General features: G+C 46.8%; 2 protein-coding genes across 2 annotated transcripts in view; one reads left to right on the forward strand and one right to left on the reverse strand.

Moving 5' to 3' along the window:
- Window positions 1-788: 788 nt before the first annotated feature.
- LOC144314426 (uncharacterized) lies at window positions 789-5,640 on the reverse strand. The gene is made up of 2 exons (XM_077898495.1): window positions 4,948-5,640; window positions 789-3,024 (listed from the first exon to the last, which is right to left on the reverse strand). The coding sequence occupies exon 1, from the start codon at window positions 5,623-5,625 to the stop codon at window positions 4,993-4,995; it is 633 nt and encodes a 210-aa protein (XP_077754621.1). The 5' UTR covers window positions 5,626-5,640; the 3' UTR covers window positions 789-3,024; window positions 4,948-4,992.
- Window positions 4,832-20,813, forward strand: part of LOC144313572 (uncharacterized) — a 51,590-nt gene continuing 35,608 nt past the window's right edge. The window contains exons 1-2 of the mRNA XM_077896503.1: window positions 4,832-4,876; window positions 5,431-5,723. Of these exons, the coding sequence (XP_077752629.1) occupies window positions 4,832-4,876; window positions 5,431-5,723 (338 nt within the window). The remainder of the gene's footprint in view (window positions 4,877-5,430; window positions 5,724-20,813) is intronic.

Consider the following 20,813-nt stretch of genomic DNA (forward strand, 5'->3'; position numbering starts at 1 on the left):
CTGTTTTCCCATGATGACGTGTCCTTGCGGGTCCGCTAGTGGCGGGAAAGTCCCGAGGCGAGGGTGACAAGATGGCGGGCCGGCCGCCATTTTGTCGGTGCCTCTGGGTCCGTCCCCCTTGATCCCGCCGCCCCACGGTATCGGGGCGGAGGTAGTTGAGCCCCCAGAGGAAGACCACTCTGCCTCTTCCAAGGGCTTGCCAACGGGCTGTAGGCGCAAGGAAATTCAGTAATTTTTCCTCTGCTTTTGTTTCCCACGTCACTTAGTGCACTCCAAGAGACCACTTTTCTCTCTTAAAACGACAAAATGTTTGATATGTACAGACATTTAAAAGAACTGCATGTGGAGGTTAAGAAGCGTGGCAACAAAACAATCTCTGTGGGCCTACCTCCCTACCTAGGAAAGGGAACAGTCCCAAATGCTTTGGTGTCCTGAGTGTCCTCAACACTACTGGGAATTTGGCCTTTTAAAAAAAATTGTTGGCTTGAAACTATTCCCTTGCTTTCTTTTATCTATCTATCTAAGTATCTATCTATCTATCTATCTATCTATCTATCTATCTATCTATCTATGTAATCTCTACCCAAACTTGGGCTCTTGAACTGAGATCAAGAGGGGCGTGCTCTTCCGACTGACCCAGCCAGGCACCCCATCCTTGTTTCTTTTATAGTTTTACCATATATATGTGTGTGTATTCTTGAGCGATTTATTACTTGCTTTTGTTTGTAAATTTTACAAATGTTAAGTTTTTTTAGTAACTAGATGGAAATGAGACCGCCAAGGCAAGCGAGGGTCCAAGAACAGATTTTATTGCAGGCACCCTCGGGCGAGGTTCCACGACTCACGGGGGAAAGAGAGTGAGTCGAGGAAGTCGCGCCAAGACAAGGTGGTCGGGGGTTTACATAACCTTGTAAGGCAGAACGGTTTCCTATTGGTTGGCTCATATGCAAAGGAAGGATTGCAATTCGACCAGTCAGAGTGACCCTCGCTATGCAAAGGAAGGATTGCAATTCGACCAGTCAAAGGTGTCTTCGTCCTCTGGGGTTTGAAGGGCATTGGGTTAGGTTGGGGAAGTCCAAAGGAGAGGTGTAAGGGTCTGCTCAAGCTGTGAGCAGTTCATTGGTCCATTGGCGTCCCAAGTGGAGGTGGTGACAGGAACCTCAGCCATTTTGGCGTATCCGCCATCTTGAGGAGTTTCCCTTCCCGCCTGGCCCCAACATTCCGACCTTTTGTTTTATATAATGGTGTGGGGGGCGTCAACTCTGCTCTGGCTACTTCCTGCTGACGGTGGGGCGTCGTTGTAGGGGTAGTCGGATGTGGGCAGACGAGAGTATGGGTGAAGTAAAAGTTGGTTGACAGATACCCGGGTGAGTTCTTGCTGGCGTTCCAGTCTTGGGTTACCGGCTGCTAGGGGATCGGCTAGTTTGAGAAAGTTCAGACATCCAAAAGGTTCCTTCGGCATATCTTGAAGTACAGGTGATGGGTGTCTTCCCTGAGTAACAAGTTCTGGGCATGTGGGTATAAGATGAAAAGTAGCGCGAGGTACCGATGCCTTTCATGCAATCACATTCTACACCTTGTATCGGGGGGGTCAGGAGAAGTATGAGAAGGAGCCCTAGCCAGGCGGAGTTTGGTGGGTCCCACCATCTGGGAGGTCCATTCGATACCTGTGGGTGCCCGTTTAAGGTTGTTGATGTGCACCCATGCCGTATGTCCCAGCAATTTTGCCGCGGTTGGGGTGGTGAGGATGACCGTGTGAGGTCCCGTCCATCGGGTCTGCAGGGAGCCTGGCTGCAGATTTCTGATAAGGACCTGGTCCCCTGGGGATAAGTCTCCTGGAGAGGCTTCCTCGGAGGCATTGTCGGTCGGGGCCGGAATGACAGCATCGGCATGGGCTCTCAAGAGAGCCCGGAGGAGGGTAAGGTAAGGCAGATAGGATAAAAGAGGTGGAGGAATGGCCTGGAGGTTGTGGTTGATAAGGAAGGGCCGACCGTACAGTAACAGTAACTCAAAGGACTCAAACCTGATGGTCCTCGGGGGGACGCCCGGAGTCTGGTGAGAGCTATAGGTAACAGTGTGGGCCACGACAGGCGAGTCTCCAGGGTAAGTTTAGTGAGTTGAGCCTTAAGTAGCCCGTTGGCCCTTTCCACCTTACCCGAAGACTGAGGGTGGTAGGGGATGTGCAGCTTCCAGGTAATGTTGAGGCTCTCGGCCACCTGTTGGGTCACACTGGAGATAAATGCCGGCCCGTTGTCTGACTGTAGGGTCCGGGTAGCCCAACCTCGGGATGATGTGCTCGATGAGGATTGTGGCCACCACATCTGCAGTCTCTCTGGCTGTGGGGTATGCCTCAATCCATCCTGTAAAAGTATCAACCAAAGTCAGTAGATAATGAAAGGCTTTATGGCAGGGCATGTGAGTGAAGTCCAGCTGCCAGTCTTCACCGGGCTGATGGCCTCAGAGCTGATGGTTAGGCCCCGGCCTGTGGATTCCTCCCTGTGCATTTACAGACGAGCAGGTTTTAGAAGCCCTATGGACAGCCTCAATCACCTTAGGTAGGGATGGATAGTAAAACAGGGGCTGGAGAAACTGGTTCAGTGCCCTTGGGCCAATATGGAGAGATTGGTGGATATCAGTAATTAGGGTATGGACCAGGTTTTCTGAGAGGGCAATCTTCCCTCGGATGTAAATCCATCCTTTACCTTCTGCCTTTCCTCCCAGGGCCTGGAGGGCTTGAGTTTCCTTTATAGAGTAGGAAGGTCGATGAGGGGTATTAGGGAAGAGGATGGGAGATGTTGTGTTACTTAAGGCCGTTTCCCTGGCCACTGAGTCGGCCTTTGAGTCGGTGTAGATGGTGACTCGTTGTCCCTTAGATAGATGTAGAGCCCTGGTGAGAGCTATAAGTTCAGCCTTTTGGGAAGTAGTCCCAATTGGGAGGGGGGACTGTCTCCACTACCGTCTCTGGGGTGACTACAGCATAGGCGGTGTGTCTCCGACCATCCGCAGCCAGGAAGGAGCTGCCATCTACAAAGAGTATACGGTCAGGGTTGGATAATGGCTGATCAGAGAGTCCAGGGTGGGGAGGGGTGAGATCCTCTATGAGCTGCGTGCAGGAGTGAGTGGGTTCAGAGGTGGGCGAAGGTGTAGGCAACAGAGTTGCAGGATTTAAGCGGGGAGAGGTAGAGAGGGAGATTTGAGGGTTTTCGATGAATAGCAGATAGAAGAATTGGAGACGAGAGGGGGTTAGGTGGGCCAGGGATCGGTGGCTAAGAAGATCCCCAAGTCGATGGGGGGGAGTAAACCATGAGGGGTTGTCCCAAAGTCAATTTGAGAGCCTCCTTAGTTAAGGAGGCAGCAGCTGCGAGCGCCCTAAGGCAGGGCTGCCATCCGCGGGCGGTGCTGTCTAGCTGCTTAGATAGATAGGCTATAATCCGGTAAGTAGGTCCAACCGGTTGGGCCAAAAGGCCAGTAGCTGAAACCGACCGCTCCTCAGTGTAAAGGTGGAATGGTTTTGAAGGGTCAGGCAAAGTTAGTATCGGCCCAGCGGTGAGACAGTCTCTTAACTTGGAAAACAGGTGGCGGACGGAAGAGGGATCAATGAGAGGACCCTGGGGAGTGTCCTTTGCCACTTGGTATAAGGGGTGGGCCAAAATAGAAAAGTTTGGAATCCAGTGTCTAAAGAAGCCCGCCAACCCGAGGAAGGAAAGTATTTCATCTGCCGTCTGAGGGGGTTGGAGCTCTCGTAGGAGGCGGATACGGTCTCCGGTAAGAGATTTAGAGGTGGGGGTCAGGTGGATTCCCAGATAAGTGACCGAAGGGGTGCAGAGTTGTGCCTTAGAGGGTGTGACCCGATACCCTTTGCTCCCTAGGAAGTTAAGTAGGGAGGTGGTGTCATCCTGGGAGATGGTGAGGGCAGGGCTGCAGAGGAGGAGGTCGTCTACATATTGTAGTAAGGTACTAGCCTTAAGGAGGCATTGCTGTAAATCCGCAGCCAAGGCCTGACCAAAAATATGGGGGCTGTCCCAGAACCCCTGGGGTAGGACAGTCCAGGTTAATTGTTCAGAGGTATGTGTGTCTGGGTCTTCCCAGGTGAAGGCGAAAAGAAAGTAGGAATCGGGGTGTAGGGCAATAGTAAAAAAGGCATCCTTCAGGTCCAACACCGTACAGTGAGTGGTGCTTGGAGGGATATGGGATAGCAGGGTATAAGGGTTAGGAACCACTGGATGGAGAGGGACTATTGCCTCATTAATGAGTCGGAGGTCCTGAACCAATCGATAAGCTCCGGAGGGTTTACAGACCGGCAGGATGGGGGAGTTACAGGGAGAGCTTATGGGAATCAGAAGTCCCTGACGCTTTAGTCGTTCTATGATCAGTTTGAGGCCAAGGTGATGGAGGAGGGAGATAGGGAACTGGGGTCTAGAGGGGAACTTGGAACCGTCCTTGAGTTTTATTTTGACGGGAGGGTGGTGGGAGGCCACTACAGGTTCCGAGGTATCCCATACTTGGGGGTTCACGAAGGGTAGGAGAAGATGGAGTGGAGAGATATAGGATGAGACGAGGTGAGGGTGAGGAGGGAGGAGAGGGGGACAAATGAATAGTTGCCCCTAGCTTTTGGAGGATATCCCTACCCGGCAGGGGCACTGGGCATGAGGGAATCACCAGGAATGAGTGAGAGAAGGGGAACCCATCCAGGCTACAAGTAAGGGGAGGTGTGGCCCTAGGAGTGGAGGGGTTCCCGTGGATCCCCATAACAGCGACTGGTGAGGGTTGAGTAGGTCCCGCGTAGGAAGGCAGAACAGAATAGGCAGCCCCCGTATCCAGCAGAAAGGAGATGGACTTGCCCGCTACCTGGAGCATGACCCTGGGCTCGGCCTGGGTGAGAGGGGCGGCCGAGGCTGGGCTCCGTCAGTCGTCCTCCAGCCCGAGCAGTTGGAAGGCTGGACTCACCGTCTTGGGTCTTCCCCGCGTTGAGGCGCCGAGGATTCCCTGAGGCTAGGGCAGTCGGATTTCCAGTGGCCCATCAAATGGCAGAGAGGGCATGGTCGGGTTGGTGCCCTGACGGGCCCAATAGCCTTCAGCCCCGCCTTTGAAGCAGGCCCCCGAGGGGTGCGGGTGGGTCCCCCTCTCTGCTGGCTCCTGGAGCCGCGGCCGCAGGGCTGCTACCAAGGCCTGGGTTTGTAGCTGAACCTTCTGCTGGAGTCTGGCCTGTCGCTTCAGCTCTGCGGCTTCCTCACGGGAGTTAAAGACCTTAAATGCCATTCTCACTAGGTCAGAAATGGGGGTCTGAGGGCCTTCCTCGACTTTCTTTAATTTTTTGCGGATATCTGGGGCTGACTGAGAGATAAAATGTGTGGCTAGAACCGTGGCCCCCGCGGGACAGGCCGGGTCCAAGCGAGTGTACTGAATTAATGCCTCAGTCAGCCGGTTAAGGAATATAGCCGGGTTTTCGTCAGGGGCCTGTATGATTTCCCTGATCTTGTCATAATTTACGGCCTTATTAGAGGCCGCCCGCACGCCAGCGATGGGACATCGGACCACGTGGTCGCGGCGCCGGCGGCCATCTTGACCGTCTTGGTAACCCCAGCCTGGCTCTACGGCGGGGACCGCCTGAGCACCGACCGCCATTGTGGCGTCGGTAAGGTGGACCTGATCAGCGTGTCCCCGGGCAGCAGCCTGGATACGTTCCCTCTCCTCAATGGTGAGGGTGGTGGTCTGGATGACATGTTAAGTCATGCCAGGTTAGGTCATAGGCCTGCGCCAAGTATTGGAATTCCTTGATGTAGTTGTCGGGATTGGCCGAAAAGGAACCTAAGCGTTTTTCTATTTGGGATAGGTCTTGTAGAGAAAAGGGCGCATGGACTCGGACAACCCCTTCAGCCCCTGCAACCTCCCTCAAGGGGCAGACCAGGTCTGGGGAAGAGTTTTTGGATCTGGTACGGGCAGAGATAGGAGGGGAAGGGAGGGGGCTGGAAGGTGGTTGAGGTTCTGGGGCTGGGAGGAGAGGAACGGTTGGAGAGGGTACGCTCGAGGCTGGGCCTGGGCCTGGGGCCCTTACAGGGGGCCTGGAGAGATCTTCAGGAGGCTCGGCGAGGGGGGATGGAGGGGCCAAGTTGGAGTCTCTAGAGGTGGAGTGGGGAAGAGTCCGCGGGGGAGAGCGGGCGAGGAGTACCTGAGAGGTTGAGCAGCTAGAGCAGAGTTCTGGTCTGGAGCGCAGGGTCCAGAAAGCCTGGACACAGGGCACCTCAGACCATTTGCCTTGGCGTCTACAGAGATTATCAAGGTCCGTAAGTATCTGATAATCAAAAGTGCCTTCAGGTGGCCATTGTGATTGGTTATTCAGCCGATATTGAGGCCAAGCGACGGTACAGTAATGGATAATGCATTGCCTTTGTAAGTCCTGGTCTAACTCCAGAGTTCGGAGATTAGCCAGTAGGCATCCTAAAGGCGTTTTGGAAACGAATTTGGTCTCCTTTACTCCCCGGAACCGCGGAGCCACCAGGTGGCGGAGGAGGGTTTGCCCTGACAGGGCCGCGATTAGGACAGGGCGCCCCGGGAGAGGGTCGGAAACCAGGGAACACTCACCGCAAGGAGTCCGGTGACCCCAGCAGAGAAAGAGAGCGGAGTCCCAGTCCGACGGAGGAGGAGAGAGCCTCCGTGCTGTTGCAGGGGCTCGATCTCCTCCCGGGTTTCGGCACCAAATGTTAAGTTTTTTAGTAACTAGATGGAAATGAGACCGCCAAGGCCGGCGAGGGTCCAAGAACAGATTTTATTGCAGGCACCCTCGGGCGAGGTTCCACGACTCACGGGGGAAAGAGAGTGAGTCGAGGAAGTCGCGCCAAGACAAGGTGGTCGGGGGTTTACATAACGTTGTAAGGCAGAACGGTTTCCTATTGGTTGGCTCATATGCAAAGGAAGGATTGCAATTCGACCAGTCAAAGGTGACTTCCTCCTCTGGGGTTTGAAGGGCATTGGGTTCGGTTGGGGAAGTCCAAAGTTGAGGTGTAAGGGTCTGCTCAAGCTGTGAGCAGGTCATTGGTCCATTGGCGTCCCAAGTGGAGGTGGTGACAGGAACCTCAGCCATTTTGGCGTATCCGCCATCTTGAGGAGTTTCCCTTCCCGCCTGGCCCCAACAACAAATATAGGATCAACTTGTGAGTACTCCTTCGCAAATTGGTTTGCTTATTTCCTAGTCCTAATTCTAAGATTCATTTGTGTCGATGTATATGGCTATGAGACAGTCATTTCTGTTGCTATTTAGTAATCCAAGGTAAGATCCATTATTTTTTTATTCTTATTACTACTGATAGACATTTTGATTGCTACTGTATCTTTTCTCTTATTCCTTTTTTTTTTAATTTTTATTTATTTATGATAGTAACAGAGGGAGAGAGAGAGAGAGAGGCAGAGACACAGGCAGAGGGAGAAGCAGGCTCCATGCAGGGAGCCCAATGTGAGACTCGATCTTGGGACTCCTGTGCCAAAGGCAGATGCTCAACCGCTGAGACACCTAGGCATCTCTCTAGAATTATTTCTGTCAGTTTCTAGAATTATTTCCCCCTTTTGGGAGAAATAAATTCTGCCATGATATTTTTCTTTTCTTTTTTTTTAAGATTTTATTTATTTAAACATGACAGACACACAGAGAGGAAGGCAAAGACCTAGGCAGAAGGAGAAGCAGGCTCCAAGCAGGGAGCCCGATGTGGGACTTGATCCTGGGACTCCTGGATCACACCCTGACCCGAAGGCCGACAGATGCTCAATTGCTGAGCCACCCAGGCATCCCCTACCATGATATTTTTCTAAGAAATCTCTGTCCAATAAAAATAGGGGAAAAGAAACTAAGGAGAAAAGGATGGGTAATTTAAGCAGCCTAATCAAAAGGGAATAGGTTCAGGGTGCCTGGGTTCCCTCAATGGTTGAATGTCTGCCTTCGGCTCAGGTTGTGATCCTGGGGTCCTGGGATTGAGTCCCACAACATGCTCCCCACAGGAAGCCTGCTTCTTCCTCTATGTCTCTCTCTCTCTCTCTCTCTCTCTGTTTCTCATGAATAAATAAATACAATCTTTAAAAAAAGAGGGGGAATAGATTCAAAATTAGGAACCTGTTGAAGTTTATTAGAGACCCCTACTATTTGAAATATTTTAATATTCTGAGGCAGGGCTTGCTGTGTAGCAGTGGGGTTAAGCACTGCGTGTGTAGCTCTGGTATCAATAAGAACACAGAGAGATTCATTCCTAATCTGAAGACTTTTTTCTTCAACCTGAGTAAGAGGGAGGATTGGGAAAATCCTCTATAGTTCCCCGGAGCCCCATCATTGGGAATTAGGAGGCCGCTGGAAAGGCTAGCTGGAGGGCTGATGGCGCTATAAGTTGGTAACAGTCTTTTTTCCAATGTTCTGGCTTTTTGCAATAACAGCAGAGATCATGAGGTTTTGCAGTTTTGTTTAGGGACTTCTATTTGCCGGAGTTAAAAATTCAGAATTTTAGTGGTCTCTCTTTTTAGGTGACTCATCTAGCATGCAGGTGAGCCGGTTTGCCAAATTAACTCAATCTGGAGTGGACACAGTTTCCCATTTCCCCCTGTCCTTCAACAAAAAGAAATTTCCTGGCTCAGCCCATTAATAAATATGGGGTTAAAGGCTTACCCAAGTGGATTCAACATCTAAAGGAAGACCAGAATTTTCTTTGAAAATCTGATGTAAAATAGTCAGATTTTGTGTGCAAGTTTGAATTTTGTTCCAGTCAAAATTTGACTGGTTTGAAGAAAGCTACTGCAATTTTTCGGTGGAGGTTTTCAGCATGTGTTTTTAGTACTTTGCCAAAAAGTTAGGGGTTTGTTTTTCTAAATCCCATTTAGCATGCTCCCATGGGCAAATTTCATCCAATGTTTGGCTTGGCTGTCACTGGCAAGCATGTGGGCTAAGTGATAGAAATCTGAGAAACCGGGTTGGTAAGTTTGAATAACTGTGTTAAATTCTTCAGCAAACCTATGGGGGTCCTCAGTCACTTTAGGAAACTCTTTAACTATGGCTCACAATACAGCTTTAGTCCAGGGAACATAAGAAATTTGGGATTTGTTTGTCCCCCAGAAGCCTTTTTCTCTTTTCCTAATTGTTTGCCTCACTTAGTCTAGAAATTGTATTCAGCAGAGAGGCAATTTTAGATTCCTGATGACGTTTGGAAGCTTCAAAATACCAATCAAAATAGGCATCCCATTCAGCTTTGACAACTTTAAACCTGTGGCTGTCCAATTTGGTTTGGAGAAAAATAAGTTCGTCCAGATTGAAAGTTCCCTATAATGGGCATCGGTGTTTGAAATTATTTTTGGTTAAGTCGGTCCATTTGCTTAGAAATGTGTACGAGGAACCACAGGTTGTTTTTTTTGTTTGTTTGTTTTTTTTTTTTATAAAGTTGATTGGTCTATTTTCCTTTTTAAAGGTTTTATCTATTTGACAGAAAGGGAGAGAGAGCCAGAGAGCACAAGCAGGAGGAATGGCAGAGAGAGAGAGAGAGAAGCAGGCTCCCCACTGAGCAGGGAGCCCAACACAGGACTCAATTCCAGGACCTGAGATCATGACCTGAGTGGAAGGCAGGTGCTTAACTGACTGAGCCACCCAGGCACCCCGGGATCACAGTTTTTAAACATAAAACTGTCTGGAATCCAGAAGGGGGATGCCTCAAAACGTTTTGCTGACTGGAACCCCATTTCTTACAGTTGAGTTGGGTTTTTTTTAAGTATTCTCTACATCCCCCATGGGGTTTCGAACTCACAACCCTGAGATCAAGAATTACATGTTCTACTGATTGAATCAGTCAGGTGCCCCTTAGAGGTTTTTCTCTAGAGTGAAAAGAAAAATTCCTAAACTGCTACTTTAATAGGAATGGCCCATTTCCAAAAGGAATCAGGCCAAAGGCCAGCACAGTTCTGATAGGAACAGTACAATTCCAAAATGGAGTCAGACTAAAGGCCAAATGAGTACTCTCAGAAAAGACAGAGCCTTCAAATAGATCCCAAATAAAGGCCAGGGAGCTCAAAACGCAGAGTAGACTTAGCAATTCAGGAGAGACTTACTCACTCAGACTCCAGGATGGGCAGGAAAGCAGTGGGCTCAATGGGCTCTATAGGTACCAGCACCTGTTTGCTCACCATCCTTGGAGTTGGGGGTGGGGTGGTGTCCTCTCCAGATCCCACTTATGACACCATGTAATTTCATTAAACAGTTATTTTACCAACAAATATGGTTTTACTTGGGAATCACAAAAAATTGCCATTCTGGACAGGCAGGCTACAGTAAAAACCATAGGCTAGCTAGTACAACAAATAAAGGAATGAGAAATGTTATTTTATGGAGGAGGAGGAAACTAGGAGGAGTTATTTTGAACAAAAATACACTGATGAAGAGCAAGATTTCAGGGTGATGATGTTTCTCATTGGCTGAGTTGCTGGAGCTGTTGATTTCTTGTAGGTGATGCAGTGAACGTCTTTTCTTTTTGGAGCCTATTAATTGATGATCCTTGTGACTATTCTGTTGGGGTCTGTAATTGATCATTCTTCCTGTGATTGACATCAAGTGGTATGGCATAAGAGCTCCCCCTTCTGGCCTCCTGACTTTATTTTAGTGAGATTTCCTTTTATTAATTTTCACACCCTTGAAGATGACCTAAAACATCTCAAATTGCATAGGGAGCCAAAGGGGGTTAGTGAAGCTGCAGATGTTTGGTGTTCTTTTTTTTTCTTTTTAATAATAAATTTATTTTTTATTGGTGTTCAATTTGCCAACATACAGAATAACACCCAGTGTTCATCCCGTCAAATGCCCCCCTAAGTACCCGCCACCCAGTCCCCCCACCCCCCACCCGCCTCCCCTTCCACCGACCCTAGTTCGTTTCCCAGAGTTAGGAGTCTTTCATGTTCTGTCTCCCTTTCTGATATTTCCTACCCATTTCTTCTCCCTTCCCCTCTATTCCCTTTCACTATTATTTATATTCCCCAAATGAATGAGACCATATAATGTTTGTCCTTCTCCGATTGACTTATTTCACTCAGCATAATACCCTCCAGTTCCATCCACGTCGAAGCAAACGGTGGGTATTTGTCGTTTCTAATGGCTGAGGAATATTCCATTGTATACATAGACCACATCTTCTTTATCCACTCATCTTTCGATGGACACCGAGGCTCCTTCCACAGTTTGGCTATTGTGGACATTGCTGCTAGATGTTTGGTGTTCTGCAGACAATTTCCTGTGAATATAGATTAGGATCTTACCTTGACACAAAAGCAAGAAAGGTGAATTCATTGAAGATATAAGGGAGAGACTCTTTAACACTTTATAACTATTTTTTAAAGTGTACAATTCTGGTGCATTAAGTACATTCACATAGTTGTGTAACCATCATCACTATCCATCTCCAGAATACTTTTCATCTTGAGAAACTAAAACTCTATCCATTAACACTAACTCCCTGCCCTCCCCAGCTCCTGGTGATCACTGTTCTACTTTCAGTCTCCATGATTTTGACTTTAAGTACCTCATGTCAGTGGAATAAAATAGTATTTGCCCTTTTGTGAATGACTGATTTCACTTAACATTTGGTGCTCAAGATTCATCCACATTGTCATGATTGTGCAGAATATGTCAGAATTTCCTTCCCTTTGAAGGCTGAATAATATTCCACTATATGGGGGTGCCTGAGTAGCTCAGATGGTTGACCGTCTGCTTTTGGCTCAGGTCATGATGTCCAGGTCTAGAGTTTGAAACCTCCGTCAGTCTCCCAGCTCAGTGAGGAGTCTGCTTCTCCCTCTCCTATCCCTCCCCCTGCCTGTGATCTCTGTCTCTCTCAAATGAATAAATAAAATCTTTAAAAAAATATTCCACTGTATGTATCTACCACATTTTGTTATCAATTCATTACCCTTTGACAATTGGGCTATAATTAGAAGATTCTCGGTTCCTCTAAAAGCAAACAGTATGAAAAGAAAAATTGCTACTCCAAGCCATCAGACCAAGTAGATGAAATGAAGAGTACTTTCCACCTTATCTTTCTGTTTTTGCTCTTCAAATCTTTGGTTTATTCTAGTCATGTTGCTCTTCATTCTCTGCCCATTTACTATAATATGTAAATGGAAAATTGCTTTTATGTTAACCTTTTTTTAAGGTTTATTTATTTTTTTTTCTGAGTACGACATTATAGCTGGTTACAAATGGCTCACTCAATACCCAATCTTCAGAGAAAATCGATCACTATGCATGTTTCTATTCTGCTGTATATGCTGGTTACTTTCTAATATTTCCCATTTCCTAGCCAAAACAGGTAAAACACCTTTTCAGAGACAAAAACATGGGGGAAAATGACTTTTTTGGAAGTTGATACAGTCAAAGACCTAAGGAACACCAGCTTAATTCATGTTATGATGTGGTTTGCATAAAAGGAAAATGCGTTTGGGGAAATTGGGCCCAACTTTGAGACCCCAGGTTGGCACTAGAGAGTACAAGAAAAGTTATATTTAGGTTTCCCTGCCAGGAGGAAAGTTTAATTGGCAATGATCAGCCAATCCACCTGGCCTGCCTCTCCTGTATTCCTCTTCTTTCTTTAGCTCAGAAGAAGGGACTCCTTATTTTCTACATCATCCAAATGTGGAGGATTTTTTTTTTTTTAAGATTTTATTTTTTATGTAATCTCTACACCCAGTATGGGGCTTGAACTCACAACCTCAAGATCAAGGGTCACGTGTTCTACCTACTGAGCCAGCCAGATGCCCTCAAATGTGGAGGATTTAAGATGGTTACGCTCTTTGATATTCCTTACATCAAGAGATGTGGTCTGTTGCCCTTTCCTTGAGTCTGGGAGCTCTTTGCTATTGCTTAGACCTGTAGAATACAGCAAAAATGATGCTGTGCTCAGTAAGATAAGGCTATAAATCAATAAATAATTGTTTGGTTTAGGAATTTGTTCAGACCTATTTTTCTGGAGTTTGCAGGATGGGCTCTTGAACTAGGAATCTCATTGAGATTACTCGTCTGGGAAAACACATTCCTGTCAAATAGCAATTTTACTGACTGAGACTTGCTTTAAGATCCTTGCCTTGTATTCACTAATCCTAAAATTTACTCCAAGACGTTTGCCCAATCCCAAACAATCCCTGTTTTTAAAAATAATTCAAAATGTAGGGGTGCCTGGGTAGCTCATTCGGTTGTGTCTGCATCCTGCTCAGGGTCCTGGGATGGAGCCCCACATGGGCTCCCTGCTCAGCAGGGAGCCTACTTCTCACTCCACCCCTCCCCCCTGCTTATGTACTTGCTCTCTCTCTGTCTCTGTCTCTCAAATAAATAAATAAATAAATAAATAAATAAATAAATAAAATATTTAAAAAGTATTTCAAAATTTATAATTTATTTAGTACATAAATATCAAGGAAATTACATTTAACATTTCTTTAAAATTAGAAGGATGTTATTTACTAAAGCTACTTACTATAGGGTGCCTCGGTGGCTCAGTTGGTTGGGAGTCTGACTCTCCATCTTTGCCCAGGTCTTGATCTTGGGGTTATGAGTTTGAGCTACATGTTGGGGGCTCTGTGCTGAGTGTGGAGCCTACTTTATTTATGTATTTTAAAGATTTTATTTATTTCTTTTCACAAGAGACACACAGAGAGAGGCAGAGACATAGGCAGAGGGAGAAGTAGGCTCCCATGGGGGCCCGATGTAGGACTTGATCCTGGGACCCCAGGATCATGCCCTGAGCCAAAAGCAGTTGCTCAACCACTGAGCCACCTAAAAAGCCCTGGAGCCTGCTTTAAAAAAAATAAGAAGAAGGACAAGAACAAGAAGAGGAAGGACAAGAACAAGAAGAAGCTATACTACTAAAGAGGAAGTTCTATAGCCTTTTAAACTCATTGATAGCCAATACACTTAAGGAACTAAAAATGTCCTTTTAAAATTCAATTTTTCCGCTTTCTTGATAACATCTTTCTTGCTTGTTAGGTCTCACAGACTCCCAGTCACTCCTTATCTTGAAAGACCTGCTTGAACTACCCAAGCCCAGACCCCGACCCTATATACATTTCTGTTGGGCAGACTGAGGTAGGGCCTCTTCAAAATGGGTGACCTAAGGCTACTAGGTGGGGTCACCCTTCCACTAGATGTCACTACGGATAAGGTCCTGGAACTCCTCAAGCCACAAACAACTCACGACCTACCGAGACCCGCCTAAAAGAGGAAGAACACCAGAATCAGCCAAAAACAAGAGCATGCACCCTGCTTCACCCTATCACAAAAAACCTTATGTCCCTAAGCACCCAGAGTGCTTCATGTTAAAGCACTCTCGAACCTGGCGCTGCCTGGCTCTGCAGTCCCTAATTCTTCAGGCCGACCATGTAAAACCTAACAATTTCTTTCTTAAGATTATTTATTTATTTATTCTTGATAGAGAGAAGCGGAGACACAGGCAGAGAGAGAAGCAGGCTCCACACCAGGAGCCCGACGCGGGACTCGATCCCGGGACTCCAGGATCGCGCCCCGGGCCAAAGGCAGGCGCTGAACCACTGGGCCACCCAGGGTTCCCCCTGAACCTCACAATTTCCTTTCCTTGTCCCTCCATTCCGAGATCCTACCGGGATTGTCAAGGTTAGCGTTTTCCATTACTGCAGCAAAAGCCTTACAGAGTTAATTGTGCTTGGTCGCAAGTTTTTCTGGTTGTCTTTTGAGGAGCTGCCAATCTCCTGGGTAAGTATTGCTCCATGAAGCCTGAGCTTGAGTTTTAGGTGTGTGTGTGTGTGTGTAAGTGTCCTGGGAAGGGACGGGGTAAAAGGAGTCGCAACGGCAGCTGGGAGTAACAAGGCTGGAAAGCCACTCCTCTGCTGTCCTCTCCTAGAATGTAAGCTGATGGGCACAGGCATTTTGTCTTCTCTGCTTTATCCTGCGAACAGTTTCTGGCACACACTTAATTGTTTTTTGGGGGGTTGTTGCTGTTGTTTTTGGCACACAGATAATTATTAAGTGTAAGAATGAGCACTAGAATGACTGTGTGACTGAAAACTTGAAAGACCAAGGAAAGCCAGGGAGGGAGGGAGGAAAGGGGAAAAGCCGCAAGAAGGGCCTAGAAGACAGTTAGCGAGCCTGCGCCTTGCAGCCTTCGAAGCCTCCCAGCCGGCAGGGGCGCTGTGGGCGCTACGGGCCGCCCGAGCGGGCGGGGGCGGGGCCTGCGGGGGGCGGGGCCGCAGGCGCGCAGGGCAAGGTGGGAGCGGAGAGGCTGGAGAGGAGGCGCGAGAGGCCGTCTGAGAGGCCGCCTGAGGGGCCGCGGCTGTCCGCCTTGGTCAGGCCAGGTGAGTGCCTCGCGCCGAGGGCAGCGGCTGGGCCCCGCCTCGGTGCTTCCCTGTGCCGCTGACCACCTCCGGCAAGGAGAGCTGAGGGGGGCTGAGGAGTCCGGTGCTCAGAACCCGCGTTCCGGCTCCTCAGGGGCCTCAGTTTGCCCAGTTGAGAAGCGGCAGGTGGGCCCGCCGCGCTGCTGTGGGACGAGCCGGGCCGGCCCTGCCCCGGCTTCACTCTTCCTTCCGGGATTTACCGACGGGCAGATTAGGGGATTACCTCAGGCGTCTCGAGTCGGGCCGCGCGTGCGCCTGGGCGGGCCACCGCCCGGCGGGGTGACCCCGGGCGCGTCCCCTGACCTCTCTGTGCCCACTTTTTCTCATCCCCCAAGTGGGATAATCCTAGAACTTACCGTATAGGGTCTTTTGATGATTAAATGAGTTAATATGGATAAAGATTTAGAGCAGACACAGTCTCCTGTCGCACCATTTCCAAAGCGCCTCCACTTCCCCTGCCCGTTACCATATGTAGTTGTAAGTTTGCTTCAGGGATTATTTAATAACCGTTTTTGGCTGTTTAATGTTTGGTTAATTTTTTTTTTAAAGACTTTATTTACTTATTCATGAGAAACACAGGCAGAGGGAGAAGCAGGCTCCATGCAGGGAGCCCCGTGTGGGACTCGATCCCGGGACCCCAGGATGACGCCCTGGGCTGAAGGCGGGCGCCAAACCGCTGAGCCACCCAGGGATCCCATAATGTTCGTGGTTAATAAATTATTCCCGTTGAGGGCAGGGCCGCGCGCTCACTTGCTCGCCCTATGTTCCCTGCACCAAGCTGGTTGCCTGAGTCGGGGAGTCTGAAGCCAGGGTTGCCCGGGCTGGGAGTACATACAGGGGTGATCAGGGTTGCGCCTTCAGTCCGAAAGGCGCATTGGAGCGGGTCTGGCATGGTTGGGTCTTATTTGGGGAGCTCAGTGTCTGGGGAAAAAAATCAGTTAAGGTTAATGTTACTCTTGAAGGAAAGGTGCCTGGCTGGGTCAGGAGGAGGAGCATGTGACTCGACCTCAGGGATCCTGAGTTTGAGCCCCTGCTTTGGGTGTAGACAATACTTAAATAAACTTGAATTAAAAAAATGCGACTCATGAAGGAATTGAATCTTGAAAGCTCCAGACTGAGATTTCTGGGTTTTTTGGTTGGTTCGTTCGTTTTTTGGGGTCATCTCTGTATTTCAACTTTGTCCCAGTCCTAGGGGGCAGTAGGGTCCAAGAAGCTACCTATTTTGCAAGGCAAATGCCTGCTGCCTTGGATCGGCCATAATGGAGGAATGAGAGCAGACAAGAGGCTGCCTGCAATTCAGTGCTGGTTTTCTAATTCTGCTCTTAGTTAAGTGTTGACAACGCCATTGCGTTCTCACTACCCACTAGTGTGGGTAGTTTCTAGGGTGAGGTTTTATTTTGCTAGTTCCCGTGGCAAGGCTGACCTGTGGTATGACCCTGTTCAGGAGCTCCTGGTGGGAAAATTTGTTTCCTCCTTACATATTTGTCAATTGACAACTACAGAATTTTTTTGTTATACTTCTAAGGAGTTGCAAAGGCTATCACGACCATCCTGTTCTGTGGTTTTCATGTGCGGTGTTTTAATCCTATTGGAGTAAAATCTAGAAATTGTAGATTTCACTCGTTTAGTTTATGGAAATTGTATTTATGGCAGAACACCTATCTGACCAAATTGTCCCTCACTGTCCAACCCAGAAGTCTGAGTTCGCTTTTTAAAAACAGCTTATTGAGATATAGAATTTACATATCACATAATTTGCTCATTTTAATGATTTTTTTTTAAGATTTTATTTATTTATTCATGAGAGATACAGAGAGAGAGAGAGAGAGAGAGAGAGGCAGAGACAGGCAGAGGGGAGAAGCAGGCTCCATGCAGGGAGCCCAATGTGGGACTCGATCCCGGGTCTCCAGGATCCGGCCCTGGGCTGAAGGCAGTGCTAAACCGCTGAGCCACCAGGGCTGCCTAAAATTTAATGATTTTTAGTAAATTTACATAATACCATTACCACAGTTATTTTAGAGGATTTCTGTGACACCAGAAAGATGCCCCATGCCCATTTTCATTCCCTTCCCAGTCCACCGTAGGCAACCAGTGATCTTTCTGTTTTTTTCTTTTTTTCATGAATTCACACTTTCTGTATATTTCATATAAATGGAACATAATTATATAAATGTTGGTTTGTAAGCTTCTTTGGAGCTTCTCGGTATAATCTGAAACCGGTTGAGGGTAGAGAGAGACTAAAGAAAGGTGAGCCACTCCAGATTGGTAAGTGACAGGTATAGTAAGCAAAAGAACTTAAGATAAAAGGTGTGTCTTGGGCAGCTACAAGATAAGTAGATCTCTCACCCAGCTGCCAAATCTCTCCCTCCCTCCCTCCTTCTTTCTTCCTGTTTCTCCTTTCTTTCTTTCTTTCTTTTCTTTCTTTTCTTTCTTTTCTTTCTTTTCTTTCTATTTTTTTTATAAGATTTTGTTTATTCATTCATGAGAGACACAGGCAGAGGGAGAAGCAGGCTCCATGCAGGAAGCCCAACGTGGGGACTCCATCCAGGTCTCCAGTATCAGGCCCCGGACTGAAGGTGGCGCTAAACCGCTGAGCCAGCCGGGCTGCCCCCTACAGTATCTATAAAGATCTTACCTGCATTCAGTTCTGTGTACTGTTCAGATGGTCTCAATACCACATCACTATCTTAAAGCTTTGTTAGGGCAGCCTCTAGAAGTGGGAACGAGAAGCTGGTTGCACAGCCTAAGGATAGGGAAGTGGGTAAGGAGCCTCAGCCTGTGGTCAAGTCCTCTCAATGACCTCCGACACCAATAATATGTAGTCTTTTTTGATTGGCTATCACTTTAGCATACTGGTTTTGAGATTCATCCATGTTGTAACATCTCAGTATTTAATTCCTTTTTATTGGTGAAAGTATTTCATGGTATGAATATCCCACATTATTTTCTTTTTACCTGTTCACCAGTTGATGGACATTTGAATTGTTTTCATCTTTTGGCTATTGTGAATGATGCTCCCATGGACATTCACACACAAGTCTGTGTGTGGACTTGTGTTTCATTTTTCTTGGCTAGGTAGGTTAAATTGCTATTTATGTTTATTTAACTTTTTAAGAATCTGCCAGACTGCTTTCAAAGTGGCTTTTACATTCCCACCAACAATGTGTGAGAGTTCCAGTTTCTTCACATCCTCCCTAACACTTGTCCTTTTGAATATACCCATCCTAGTAAGTGTGAATTGCGTTCTCATTGTGATTTAAACAAAGCAAAAACTGAGAACATAGTCTATAGTGTTGTAATAGTGTTGTATGGTGACAGGTGGTAGCTATACTTGTGGTGAGCACAGCATATAGACTTTCTGAGTCACTTAGTCACGGGGTAGTGCACCGGAAACTAATGTAATGTGTATCACCTACACTTCAATTTAAAGAATCATGTTAAAAAAAAAAAAAGAATAGTGGTAAAACGCACATGACAAAATTGCCATCTTAACTGTTTTTTTTTTTTTTTAAAGATGTTCATTTATTTTTAGAGAGAGAAACAGAGTGCATGTGTTGAGACCACACATGAGGAAGGAGGAACAGAGGGAGAGGGAGAGAGAATTTTAAGCAGATTACTTGCCAATCACAGCCAAAATCAAGAGTCAGAAGCTCAACTGAGTGAGCCACCCAGGTGCCCCCATCTTAACCACTTTTTTGTGTTTAGTTAATGGTGTTAAGTATGTTCCCCTAATTGTGCAGTCAAATCTCCAGGACTTTTTCATTTTGTAAAAATGGAACTCCTTGCACATTAAACAACTCCCTATTCTTCCTCCTAATCCACCATTCTACTTTCTGTTTCTTTATATTTGACTATTCTACATATCCCATATAAATGGATTGATACAGTATTTGCCCTTTTGTGACTGGCTTATTTCATCTAGCATAATGTCCTCAAGATTCATACATGGTGTAGCATATGTCAGAATTTCCTTCCTTTTTTAAGGCTCAGTAATATTCCATGGTGTGTATATACCACATTTTGTGTATTCATTCCTTCACTGGTGGACTTTATGGGTTGCTTGTACCTTTTGGCTATTATGTGTGAACAATGTTGCTATGAACATGAGTGTACAAACATCTCTTGAGACCTTGCCTTCAGTTCTTTTGGGTATATACCCAGAAGTGGAATTATTGAATGATATGGTAATTCTATTTTTAATTGTTTGAGGAACTGCCATTCTGTTTTCTATAGTAGCTACACCATTTCACATGCACCAACAGTGTGCAAACATTCCAGTTCCTACACACCTTAACCAATGATTATTATTTTGTTTTTTGATAGTTTTTTGAAGAATGATAGCCATTCTTGTGGGTGTGACAACATTATAGTTTTGATTTGCACTTGCCTTATGACTGATGTTGAGCACCTTTTCATGTGTTTTATGCCATGTGTACATTTTCTTTGAAAAAATGTCTACTCCAATCCCTTGCCCATTTTAGGGATGCCTGGGTAGCTCGGTTGAGTGTCTGACTCTTGGTTTTGACTCAGGTCATGATCTCAGCGTCCTGGGATTGAGCCCCTAAGCTGGACTCCATGCTCAGAACAGAGTGTGCTTGTCCCTCTTCCTCTACTCTTCCTTCCTCTTGTTCTCTCTCTTTCTCAAATAAATGAATAAATAAATAAAATCTTTTTTTTTTTTAAGATCTTATTTATTTATGAGAGATACACAGAGTGGCAGAGCCATAGGCAGAGAGAGAAGCAGGCTCCATGCGGGGAGATGTAGGACTCGATCTCAGGTCTCGGGGATCACACCTGGGCCAAAGGCAGGCGCTCAACTGCTGAGCCACCCAAGCATCTCATTAAATAAAATCTTTAAAAAAACAAATCTTTTGCTCATTTTAAAATTCGGTTATTTTTCTTTTTATTAATGAATTGTAAGAGTTCCTTATATGTACTGAACACAAGTTGTTTATCATTATAAGATTTACAAATCTATTTATTTATAAAGATTTTTTTTTTATTTACTCATGAGAGACACAGAGACAGAGAGGCAGAGACACAAGCAGAGGGAAAAGCAGGCTCCAATGCAGGGAGCCTGACGTGGGACTCGATCCCGGGTCTCCAGGATCAGGCCCTGGGCTGAAAGTGGTGCTAAACTGCTGAACCACCCGGGCTGCTCTATAAATCTTTTTAAATGATATCTTTTCAAGCCCCAAATTTTAAAATTTTGAAAAAAATAAACTTTTCAATTTTTTCTTTTTTTTTTTATTTTTTATTTATGATAGTCATACAGAGAGAAAGAGAGAGAGGCAGAGACACAGGCAGAGGGAGAAGCAGGCTCCATGCACCGGGAGCCTGACGTGGGATTCGATCCCGGGTCTCCAGGATCGCGCCCTGGGCCAAAGGCAGGCGCCAAACCACTGCGCCACCCAGGGATCCCTGCTTTTCAATTTTTTAAGGTTTTTTTT

The sequence above is a fragment of the Canis aureus genome, chromosome 5 (genome assembly GCF_053574225.1).
Source record: "Canis aureus isolate CA01 chromosome 5, VMU_Caureus_v.1.0, whole genome shotgun sequence".
Classification (NCBI taxonomy): domain Eukaryota; kingdom Metazoa; phylum Chordata; class Mammalia; order Carnivora; family Canidae; genus Canis; species Canis aureus.

Excerpts from the sequence above, each read along its gene's own strand:
- LOC144314426 (XM_077898495.1), bottom strand. The coding sequence starts at position 5,625 with ATGGCGGTCGGTGCTCAGGCGGTCCCCGCCGTAGAGCCAGGCTGGGGT.